Source organism: Somniosus microcephalus, chromosome 2 (genome assembly GCF_052327205.1).
Source record: "Somniosus microcephalus isolate GS21.2 chromosome 2, FLI_Smic_1.0, whole genome shotgun sequence".
Taxonomy (NCBI): Eukaryota; Metazoa; Chordata; class Chondrichthyes; order Squaliformes; family Somniosidae; genus Somniosus; species Somniosus microcephalus.
In genome coordinates, this window is record NC_140988.1 from 313303899 (window position 1) to 313316822 (window position 12924).

At 45.3% G+C, this 12924-nt stretch overlaps 1 protein-coding gene across 4 annotated transcripts in view; it reads right to left on the bottom strand.

Annotated features, from left to right (window-relative positions):
* Positions 1-12924, bottom strand: part of LOC147123520 (AT-rich interactive domain-containing protein 3A-like) — a 613732-nt gene that overhangs the window by 58855 nt on the left and 541953 nt on the right. For all 4 annotated transcript variants that reach the window (XM_085974068.1, XM_085974062.1, XM_085974056.1 and 1 more), the window contains exons 4-5: positions 11064-11247; positions 3823-4067 (exon numbers count right to left, since the gene is read on the bottom strand). In XM_085974068.1, the coding sequence (XP_085830194.1) occupies positions 3823-4067; positions 11064-11247 (429 nt within the window). The remainder of the gene's footprint in view (positions 1-3822; positions 4068-11063; positions 11248-12924) is intronic.

The following is a 12924-nucleotide window of genomic DNA, read 5'->3' on the forward strand; positions in this document are numbered from 1 at the left end:
AGATCATAACAACTTGCTGTGTTAAAAAAATTCTCCTCATCTCCCCCTGGTTCTTTTACCAATTATCTTAATCTGTATCCTCTGGTAACCAACCCTCCTGCCGGAGGAAACAGTTTTGCCCTATCTACTCTGTCAAAACCACTCATAATTTTGAACACCTTTATTAAATCTCCTTCTCTGCTCTAAGGAGAACAATCCCAGCTTCTCTAGGCTCTCCACATAACTAAAGTCCCTCATTCCTGGTACCATTTGGTAGCATCACTCAGCATGGCAAACACACAAGGGGTCAATGGACAGGTGCTGAATAACACACAGGCCTATGGGATCTGTTCCCATGGGTCCCAGTGAAACATGGGGCCCCGGCAGGGGATATGATGTATGTGACAAAATTAAGCAGCTTCATGTAAGTGTAATATATTGTGACATAATTTGTTTAATTATTAAGGCAGCGTATAAACATTCTACGGGCTTTTTTCTTCATGCATTTACTACATGTTTGTGTTTAAATGGATCGGGGGGGGGGGAGGGGGCTGATCCGGCTCTGGCAATGCACTCAGTGGGCAGGATTTTCATTGGGCCGTGGAGGTGGGATTGGAGGCATGTGGGGGGTTAAAATCCCAAAATCGGGGGGCACGAACCCATCCCGCCCCCAAGCCAGTTTCAAAGGAGGCGGATACCTGACCTGTGCTGGGAGCCGCCTTCCCGAGGCGGGAAGGGGATTAGTGCCAATTAACTGCCCGTTAACAGGTAGTTTTTAGCCTAATCCCTATTTTTATTCCTGAAGTGTGGGATTCCCGACGGCTCCAAACCACGGCAAGTTAGCGAGGTGGACCGTCGGGCTGAAGGGCTTAGAGGGTTCGAGATGTCCGGTGTTCAGGTGAGTGATGGGTGCATGAGTGCAGAGGTAAGTGTGTTTGGTGTGTGTAAAGTGTTTAAGGAAGTTTAATTACCTTTACTTACCTTTACAGCCTTCCTTCCTTCAGGTCTCAGGAGTCCCTCATCTGACCAGCACAAAAAGCAGAATGGCCGCGAGCTGCCAAATGTTGCAGCATTCAGCTTTCTGTTCTGGAGAAATCTGTAAATCAGCCTGAGAGGAAGGAATTAACTTCGTGTACAGATTGTCAGTGTTTGACAACTTCAAAGAACTGTCAAACGCTGATATTTCATCTGTCAAAAGCTCTTGACAGATGAAATGTCAATCTGTGACATCACCTGTTGCCGGGTGGCCCTTAATTGGCCTGCTGAGTCCGCTGGGCGGGCTCAACAAGGTCAATCAAGTGAAAATCGCATGGGTTGGCCACAACTTGATGGAGGTGGGACTACAACCCCAAAAGTTGTAGATCCGCCTCCTACACGCCTCCAGTTTCAAAATCCAGCCCAGTGATTGCCCAGAACATTATACATTTCAACCATAGAATAATGAGCCATTGACCTAATCTGAATGTTCTGATGTCTTTTTAGATCTTCCTATTTTTAGTATTTATGATATCATCTGAAGCCCTTGATCGTGTTACAGCTCCCTCCTCAATATCCATTATTTCCTATGTTATAGATACTGATACTTGAAAACCACTTATTAGTGACAGTTATTAAGAAGCCACATTATGGTTTAAAATTGCAATGTCCATACTCAGCAACTAGTTAAACTTTCTTTACATACATACAGAAAGGAAGGGGTACCGCAGGGATCGGTGCTAGGACCCCAGCTATTCACAATGGCCCAGAAATTAGGTTCGGGGGCTTGCCGCGCGTGCAAGCCCCCGATGTGCACTTACCCGGCGCGCCGACAGCTGAAGCCTGGGCCTGCTTGGAATTCCTGTCACTGGCCCAGTTCAGCTGTTGGCGCGATGTGCTTGCCTGATCCAGCGGCGTAGTTAGTTCGATGTGCCGGCTGGGATCAGGTGAGCACTGGGCAGCCAATCAGGGGAGGGAAAACTTCATTCATGAGTTTGACAGTAAGAACTGTCAAACTCATGAAAACTACAGGCGCCCAAAACACTACTTAAACTTTAAATAACATTTTAAAAAACATCCCACTAATTAAATGAACTATAAATAACTTTTAAAAACTATTTTAAACAATTAATCAGATTTTTGAAAAAAATAATTTTTTTTAAAATCAGGTCTAAAAATACACTTACCTTACTGTAAAGTCCTTAAAAACAATAAAGCTGTGGAAAAAATGTTATAATTTTAAATAATAGACCACTTACCTTAAAGAATCAAGTCCTTACGTCTCCTTTTTACATTTCTAAAAAGTTGAGGCCCTTACACACGGGCAAACCTGTAAAAAAGAAGAAAGTTCAACGCATACGCGCAGAGTCCTGCGCGCACGCGTTGGACCTCTGAACCCCTTGGAGGAAATGCCAGTTTCCCGCGCATGCGCTGTGCATGCAAGAAACCGGCACTTCCATCGGGTCCACGTCCTTACTCACGCGTTGGGACCCAAAGTACTGGGCCATTATATATTAATGATCTAGACGAGGGAACTAGATGTAATATCTCCAAGTTTGCGGATGACACAAAGCTGGGTGGGCGTGTGTGCTGTGAGGAGGATGCCGAGAAACTCCAGGATGATTTGGACAGGTTGGGTGATTGGGCAGATGTATGGCAGATGCAGTATAATGTGGATAAATGCGAGGTTATCCACTTTGGTGGCAAAAAACAGGAAGGCAGATTATTATCTGAACAGCAATAGATTGGGAAAAGGGGAAGTGCAACGAGACCTGGATGTCCTTGTGCACCAGTCGCTGAAGGTAAGCATGCAGATGCAGCAGGCGGTTAAGAAGGCAAATGGTATGTTGGCCTTTGTAGCGAGAGGATTCGAGTACAGGAACAAGGATGTCTTGCTGCAGTTGTACAGGGCCTTGGTGAGACCACACCTTGAGTATTGTGTGCAGTTTTGGTCACCTTATCTGAGGAAGGATGTTCTTGCCATGGAGGGAGTGCAGCGAAGATTCACCAGACTGATACCTGGGATGGCAGGAATGATGTATGAAGAGAGATTGGGTCAATTGGGCTTATACTCGCTGGAGTTTAGAAGAATGAGAGGGAATCTCATTGAAATTTATAACATTCTAACAGGACTAGACAGACTAGATGCAGGAAGGATGTTTCCGATGGCGGGGGAGTCCAGAACCAGGGGTCACAGTCTAAAGATAAGGGGTAAGCTATTTAGGACAGAGACGAGGAGGAATTTCTTCACCCAGAGAGTGGTGAACCTGTGGAATTCTCTACCACAGAAGGCAGTTGAGGCCAATTCATTAAATATATTCAAGAAGGAGTTTGATATATTTCTTAAGGCTAAAGGGATCAAGGGATACGGGGAGAAGGCAGGGACAGGGTACTGAGTTTGGATGATCTGCCATGATCTCACTGAATGGCGGAGCAGGCTCGAGGGGCCGAATGGCCTACTCCTGCTCCTATCTTCTATGTTTCTATGAAGGAAGATAACTAAAATGGCTGACACCATAGGAAAAAAAAGTGGTGTTCCTCACATGATTGTTTCAAGGTTTTTGGCGTTTTTATGGTAAAGGTCCTTATTATGAATGTACACTTTCACCCCAGAATCCTCCCCATCAATGAGCTGAACTCTTGGGGGAAATAGGTCTATGGTGCAAATCCCAGCACATCCAGTGCAAATAAGTAAATATATTTAAAATGGTTAACTCAACGGACAGATAATGTTGAGTGCGTACGATAGTTCACCCTGCCTCTATATAGAGACAAAGTTACAAGCCAATTGTGCAGCACTGCGGCTTTTAAAGATTGCATTATTCTATTAAAACAGAGTTTAAGAACGTAAAAATCTAAACACAATACCTTTCTTTACAGAATGTCCATGGCTAATATGGCTGCCATTATGAGTGGATATAGCTATGGTAGGCATCTGTATCTTCGGAGAGGATAAGATAGTTGGCGTCCCCACAGGGGAGTAGTTAAACAATGTAGATCCATAGCTCTGCCTTCGGCCCTCTCGTCTGTTGCTATCAATAGCTGCCTGTAGCTCTCCAGGCGAGCTAAGACCTCGCTTTTCACATTCATATGGATATAGGTACTTCATATATCTGGAAGGCAATTTAAAAAATAATTAGGTAACAAACAATTTTTGAAAAATAGTTCAGATTAGTCAGATTGCTTCATTTTCATTCATTTGTGTGTGCACTTGGGATGGTAATACAGAGACTGCAACATATATTTATTTCTTGCATCCACCATGAACACCAAACACTTCTGAGTCAGGTAAAACTTAGTAATCTTTACAATAAATTTCCTACTGCTCTTTCTTAACATCAAACCTTCATCTTAACCTTAGAAATAGCACTCCTTACAACACTAGTGTAACATTTCTACTAATTTACAATCTCCTTCAGGCTGTAAAGATGGCTGCTGTGGGAAATGATAAAAGACATACTAAAGCAGTAAGCGGTTATACTCCTGAGCTAGGGCAGGTTAGTCGAACAAAGAATAGGGAGCTTTTGGGCGAGTAATGGGTGTTGGGGGGTGCAATCTGTGGTGCAGTCTCCCATACTCAAACCCCACCCCCCCCCACCCTCCCCACAGATGTGCGCTGGTTGCCAATTTGGCAGCAGGCAACTTGTGTGTGTCTGAGGCATCTGCCTGTTAGGCTCTTAGAGGGACCGCTAATTGCTGCTGAAGAACATTTAAGTTTTTTGTTTTTCACTTACCTTACGTTATTCTGCCCTTGCCCTACCCTCTCCCATTTACCTAATCCCCTCCAAGACTTACCTGCGGGCTAACTCGGTGTCTGAGTTGGCCGATTTTGGGAAGGTGCAGACTGACGAGCTACATTGGGATACCCAATTGGCATCCGCAGCTCGCCGATATTATGGAGATGAGACCCGAAGCACAAATCTGGAGTGAGCCTTGGGCCTCTGTTTTTGGGTGTGCATTATCAATGCGTTGCTGATTTTGTGCTGGTTACTGGCGATAACCCCATTTTCCCCCCAAAAGCCTGTGAGGAGAAAGTTGATGTAAATAAGATCAAAGGGCAAATCCAGCACTGATTCTTTGACTGCTAGTGAAGCTCTGAGCTGGAAGTGCAGCTTCAATGGATTGGCTTATAAAGCTCTTTTTTTTAATTACTTTTTCTCATCAGGGTGCGGCAAGGATGCAAGGGTTAGGGAATGAAACCCTTATAATTTCAGGGATCTAGATCAGCTACTCTGCTCTGTACCAATAATTTTTTTTGCACCAAACATCTGCAAATGTTTGATACTGACACTGGGGCCTCAAATTCCTGAGTCCCTATTTTCTGCTATAGTGCCATACAAACTAGAAACTGCACTGAGAAGGCCCAAAATCCCTTTAGAGAGGACCTTTACAGCAGATATGAGCTAGATTTGAATTGGAGGTGAGAAGCCAGTGCACAATCCAGATCTATTTAAAGTTCTTCTTAAAAAAAAATCTAAAGTCTACTGTTTAAAAAGAAAATAAATTAAAATATATATATTATATGTATATTTGTCTTCCTGTTTCTCCCCACCTCTCTAAAGGCATTGGCTCCTTGCTGAGTCCAACACTGCCTTCAGTGTGCCAATGCAGCCTTCGGTTGCCTGAGGAAGAGAGTGTTTGAAGACCAGGACCTCAAACCCGGCACCAAGCTCATGGTCTACAGAGCAGTAGTGATACTCGCCCTCCTGTATGCTTCAGAGACATGGACGCCTCAAAGCACTGGAGAGTTACCACCAACGCTGCCGCCGCAAGATCCTGCAAATCCATTGGCAGGATAGGCGCACCAACGTCAGTGTCCTCACTCAGCCAACATCCCCAGCATCGAAGCTTTGACCACGCTCGATCAGCTCCGATGGACGGGCCACATCGTCCGCATGCCCGATACGAGACTTCCAAAGCAAGCGCTCTACTCGGGGCTCCGACATGGCAAGAGAGCCCCAGGTGGGCTGAGGACACACTTCAAGGACACCCTCAAAGCCTCCTTGAAAAAGTGCAACATCCCCACCGACACCTGGGAATCCCTGGCCCAAGACCGCACAAAGTGGAGGAGAAGCATCCGGGAAGGAGCCGAACACCTCGAGTCTCTTCGCCGGGAGCAAGCGGAAGCCAAGCGCAAACAGCGGAAGGAGTGCACGTCAACCTAAGCACCCCACCCACCCACCCTTCAACCACCGTCTGCCCCACCTGTGACAGAGACTGTAGGTCCCGTATTGGACTCATCAGTCACCTGAGAACTCATTTTTAATGTGGAAGCAAGTCATCCTCGGTTCCGAGGGCCTACCTAAGAAGAAGAGAAGAAAGGCATTGGCTCCTTGCTGAGTGTTGGTCACTCTCCTGTAGTATTCATTCTTCATGTGTGAGCTTTGACAGTGGGATATTGGTACGGCATTGGACCACAGTCACCATCACAGTCAAACCCAATCTGATTCACATTTTCAGCAGCAGTTAATGTAGAGTGATCAAATGCAGGAAGCCTGGCTGATTTCTCCCTTCCTAATCCAGGGTTGCTGAGTCCAATTATAATGCTCCCACCACCACCCCAACAGAGATGATGTAACTCATACAGACCGGGGTCAAATACTGGGGCCTTCCTGGTCCGCATGGCTCATCTACACATTGGAGAAAGTCACTGGCCTAGAAATTCAGTGGGCTGCGCCACCAGTTAGCGCCTAAAGAGGGCACTCAGTGGCTTTAGCGCCACTGGCCGCGCCACCCGCGATATTTAGCTGGGGCGCTAATGGCAGCGTTAACCTGTTGCACTGCGCCGCTTCCGATGACGTCATCGGTGTGCGCAGCGCCCCGCTACCGCCCCGATCTCAATATTTGGCAGCGACCGCCTCTGTAGCGCCATTTGCAAATGGCGCCCGGTTCACGGGGCCTTCCTGTGGCGGCAGTGGTGCAAATTAAGGTGGAGGTGCGGGGCGGCCATTTTTTCTGGCGGCCACCTGCCAGCACCTTTGTCCCCGGCCTCCTGATCACCCACCGCGGCATTGCCGGCTGTTTTCCAAGAGCCTGGCACATCTCCACGGTGCCGGGCTCTTTTGCCGACACTCGCGATCGGTCATCGCGCTGGTGCAGGCCCCTCCCCCTTAAGAATGGGAGGAAGGCCTGCAGTACCGCAGCACGCCGTGCCGCAGCGTGTGGCGCTGCGGCACGTTGCGCTGCGATATTCAGTTTCAGCGCCCTAAGAGGGACGCGGAGCACCTCGAGCCTCGTCCCGTATCCGTCTTGGGGCGCTCAAGCTGAATTTCCGGCGGTCACTACTGCTCCAAACGCTACACTAAATCCGGCGCCCAGGCAAGCTTGGCGCCCCGTTTGCGGTTCCACCCAATTTCTCCCCCATTGTGTATTCAGGGAGTTGTTTTGTTCTGTCTTTTTAAAGGGTTACTAGTGAATGGAATCAGAATTATACAAATGGAACATCTTTGTTTTGCGTGAAATACACTTCGGATTATTTTAAGTGCCTCTGATATGCCGACACTGTGCTCTGTCTGAAACCTCTAAAGTTGCTACAAAGCTCACCAAACTGACAGGTGTCGCTGTCTTCTATTACTATATTCTGTGTTATTGGAGTCTTTCAAGATTGTCATATTGGAAGATGAAGACATCAAATTGGCCTTGATGCAAGTTTTAGATCCATTGAGACTGAATTGACCTCACACAGTTGAACTCAAATTCAGCATTATCCACTCAATTTCAAAAGTAGGAGTCTACCTCATACAGTGACAATTTTTTCAGAAGATGTGGGATTACATTTCTTTATGAGCAGAAATATTATTTCTATGTAGGGGCATGAGGACAATAAAGGGGAAGGTTTTTTGTAGCAACAGCAAGGATACAAATATTCTTAACTGTGCAAAAAGCAAGTGGAGTTTAAAGATCAGTGAGAACATTAAGGGTGAGAAATATGATAGTGGGTCAGGAAATATATGTGATATTTTGGGTAATTTTTTCAGAGTTCAATACAGGGCTGTACTTAATTACGTAAGTAATGGAAGATAGCTAATATCCGATATTCAAAAAGGTAACAGGACATAAATTGGGAAATTATGGACCAGTCCATCTAATATCCATAAAGAAAGGAAGAAGGAAAGACTTGTTATTATATAGCGACTTTCAAATCATCAGTATGTCCCATAGCCATTGTAGTAATCGTCTCTCGAACAGAGAAGACCGAGAGGAGATATGATGCAAGTGTTTAAGATTATGAAAAGTTCCGACAAATTGGATCCAAGTAAGCTTTTCTGCTGTGTACAGAACTTAAGCACAGGGGATCATATTTGTAAATTAAGGATACGAAAAAATAAAAGAGGAAATGCAGGATAAACCTTTTTACTACAAGGGTGTTAAGTATGTAGGACAAATTACTGGCACAGGTGGTAGAACAAGAAACCTTAATGGGTTTCAAGAAAGAACTAGACAGGTTCTTGTCAACAAATAGAATTCCGGTTCACTAGAGAGGCACTAAGGGAATACTGTGGATTTGTGGGCTAGATGGACCTCTCCTGCCAGAACTGATGCTATGGCCAGAAGTTTCAACTTTGGTAAGGGTGTAAAATGGAGAATATCAGTTTAGCCACCCGTTATACACCCCGACCGATTTTCCTTTCCATTGAAGTCACCAAAGTTAAAAGTTCTGCCGCATGTTACTTACTATGCTGCTATAAAGTGTAGCCACTGCTATAATGGAGGCAGCATCTATGGTGTGAAAATGTTTGAGAGCATGTGACAGGAATCTACTAGCATTTGACTATAGATGCTGTAACATAGTCACTATGATTTCAGAAACAATAGCCATGGTTCATGAACCCACTAGATGGGGAGGTAACTAAAATAGTAAATAGGGGTTATCCAGTAGATACTATTCACTTTGATTTCCAGAAGGCATCTGGTAGCTTTAAAGAACATACAGAATCATCGAATTAATGGGAAATTAGCTAACTAGATTTAGAATTGACTTTGCAATAGAAATCAAAAGATGCTGATAAATGGACAAAGAGCTGATTGGAAAGAACAGACTTCATGGGTCAAAATGGCCTTTTCTTGTTCTAGACTTCCTTAAATTCATAAACGGGGCTGTTGTGTACTTCTGTGCTGTTTCTCCATTGCTCAACTGAGTTTTTACTCTTGCTTTCTTTGTCCTACAGAGCAACAGTTTAAGGTCTGGCAATTACTCGTACTGTCCTTGTACTATACAAACATTGGTCTAAGTATCTGTATTAGCTTCTCTCTAAATTGAAATGACACACCGAACTAGTCTATAACAATCACCTTTCAAGCTATGTTCGAGTGGCCTTTATCCATGATCATTAAAGCTGTTTCAAACTGTGCCAACCTAAAGTGTAGTGTAAATGCCTGCAGTGTTCAAATTAGCAGTTTCAGGAATAGAATCTCAAGGCTACAATATCAGCAATGAAGCCATAATCCTACACTAAACTAGTTTCACTCAGCTCAGCTTGATTACATTTCCACCATTCAAACAAAATAGCCCCGATTTTAACTGCTCCCACCTGGCTGGGAGGCGGTTAAAATAATAGGAGTCAGTTACTCCCCACGATCCTGCTTCCTTCTTGCCGGGTCCCCATATTAACCTGTGATTATGAGCAGACGAGCAGGACACTCGCAGGAAGGAAGCGGGGTCCTGGTTTAAATATGCAGCTCGAGTCCGATGATGTCAGCAGGATCCAATCTGCTATTATCAACTTGAGGCCTGAGTGGGGCGACCCCAACCTCACAGCCTCCCCCACCCCAACTGCAGTCCCGAGCTTTCCCCCCTACTAACTGCCAGGGACCGTCCCCACTGTCAATCTGGCCGGCTGTCGGGCGGGAGACTGTAGCATTAAGATCGGCAGGGCCTCCACGTCCCCGCCTTGCCTACCGCGTTCCCCCGCACCCTCTCCGTCTCCCTATTAATATCTTGGCAATAATCCTGAAAATGGAGATGCCAGCCCTGTAGGTTCGCATGTTATGGAGTTTAATTTGGAAGTTGGCTTGCTCACATCTATCCAGTGGCTACGACTTCCTGACGAAAGGATTCACCACATATATTAAAAAAGACTTGCATTTATATCATGCCTTTCACGACCTCAGATACAAGAGATACGGGGGGATGTGAGGAAAAACTTTATTACGCAACGAGTGGAGGGGACCTGGAATTCGCTGCCGACGGAAGTGGTGGAAGCACAGACACTCAGGGCTGGATTTTGCCAGCCCTGGGGAGGCAGGTTTAGAGGCGGGACTGCTGGGAAAATGGCAGAATTTGGGGGCGGGTGCTAAAAGTTCCCCCAGACCTGAGACAACAAAGTTCTGCCACCTGCAAATGATGATTGCTGAAAACTCCTTTTTAATGGTGGAGCCGCAGCTGTTACTAAGCAATCCACTTGTGAGGCCGCCAGGATTAACTGTTGTGTTCCAGAGGAGATGTGCAGCACGGGGGAAAAGTGTTAAATTCAGAAAGGCCTCTCAAAATTGGATTATAGAGGCACTTAACTGGTTGTTAAGTGCCTTAAGGGCCTATCCCGCCTCTCGGAGGCGGGATGGAAACGGGGTTGAAACCTCAATTCTGGGAAAATTGCTCGGAGGCGGGATCGGAGCCGCCCACCATTTTTTTTGCAATTTTAACACCTCACACGCCTCCAATCCTGCCTCCTCAGGCCTGGCAAAATCGAGCCCATGATCTCTCTTATCCTCTTAGTTTTTAATTTGTTTTTTCCCATTACACCATCCCCCAGATCAAAAGGTGGACAATCAATCTGCTCACTGTCCTCTGTCAAAGATGATTTTGAATTGACTGTCAGGAACTGTGCATCTGATTTCTGATCTTTCTCCCCAAGCTCCCCCACCCTGACCCTGCCCACCACAAAAAAAAATTCCTTTTGCTTTCTGCCTCCCTTAGGAGCCCAGTTGAGATTGACAATGCACTGTGTGGACAACTGCAGGGGAAGAAATCCATGGCTTATAATACTGTGACACAGCACGTTAAAGAATCATCCTGCTGCACTGCTATAGATGACCTTTCGATACCAGGGATCTTTTTCAAACATATTTTACTGTAATATCAACTATAAAACACGTTTGCCTTTACTTACTGGGTTCTCAGGGTGAAAGCAGCACTGGTAATAGAGGTAGGGAGGTTGAGGCCTTTGGTGATTTCGCGCCAGATCTTCTTATTGATGACTTCCACTAAGCCGCCTTTTTCAGTGACAAGCTTGTACAGACTGTACAGATCTAACACCTGCTTGGCCATGATGGGAATCCGATTCACTGGAGTCCCTGTGTAAATGAAAAAAATATCCACAATCAATTACATTAGCTTCAACAAATCGACAGACATCCCACAGTTATAGACCAATTAATTTGACTAAGTAAAACACCTAATTGCTCACCTTCTGTCAAAAAGGAAAAATATTTACTCCTCTTCTCAGTGTATTGATGTCACAAAGATACTGAATGGAACAATTTCTGCTGTACTCAGTTCAAAATAATTTAAAGGGGAGGTAACTCCGGAATATGTACGTCCCACTTGTTTTTATTGAGCAGCCTAGGTGAAGGGCCATGGCCCAAAGTGCAGGGCATCCCCAATGTAGAGAAGAGCAGAAGAGAAGATGAGATAAACCAAGAAGTGATTAGGTGATACCAAATTTTGAGCTTTGAAACATTGTTGGAAGGATGATAAAGAGACTATACTAGGTATCTCCTAAGTATGTAGCTACATCTATTATTTTGTTTTCTTTTTATATATTCCCATTTAATCACTTCTCGAATGCCATCCTTCATTTCAACAGCTAAACTATTGGACTCCCCCTGCCCCCCATAAGTTTGGGAATGTGGCTGTTCGCTGATGATTCCACAGTGTTCAGCAACATTCACAACAGTCACAACTCTTCCAATAATGAAATAGCCCGTGTCAACCTGCAGCATAACTTGGACATCCAGGCTTGAGCTGACAAGTGGAAGGAAACATAGGTCACATTTGCATTACATAAGTGGCAGGTAATGGTCATCTTGAACAAGAAAAAGCTCAACCACCTCGCTCTGATCTTCAAAGGCACCACAATTTGCGAGTTCCCCAACATCAGCATCTTGGGATCGTCCAAAAGAACTTAACCAGACCAACCACTTGCACACCACTGTTATCAATGCAGGTCAGAGGCTGCAAACGCTGTATTGAGGAACTCACCTCCTTACCTCAAGAAACCTCTTCACCATTGCATGCTCCACTCAGTTGTAACTGAAAATTGCAACTGGGGTCCTACAACTAGCAAAGAACCCCGATTTGCATATTTAAGAAACCTCCCGTCTGTAACAGGAGAGCATGCTGCTCATTCATTTACAGGGCCATCTGAAAATTGCATCAGGTGGACCTCGAGTGTCATGGGGAGGCCTCTTCCCTTGTTTTTAACTGCCAGTTGCCCATTTGTCAGGGGAGAAATGGGCAGCCGCCGTTGAAAATTGCACCCCCCTCTCCCCATCCCAGGTTTCCAATGCATTGGTGTAAACATTGGCACCCCTATAAATAGGCCAATGACTATAATCTACAGCTCCAGTGAGTGCTAGGGGAGGAGCCATCACTTAGCCTGTATTCTGCATGTATTTTTAAATTAGACCTTTTAAAAAAACAATGGTAGAAACAGCTACTTTTACCACAACAGAGATTTCCTTTGGTTGGTTTTCTTTGCACAAAGACATTTCTTGAAAAAATTAAAAGTGATTACAAATGCTAGGGACACTTTTGGAAAATCTCCCCATGCTCCTCCAGCATAGAGCAGTAGGTAACCAATGCAACATCTGAGTCTAGACACAAAAAACTAAGGGGTGGATTTTCCTTCCCTTTTCTGCCTGATTTTGAGGGGCGGGGCATGGGTGGGGGGAGCAGTAGTGGGGAAAATAGCAGTCGTGGGGAAAATAGCAGCAGAAAAAGTGTCAAAATTAGGCAGTGAGGCCTACCAC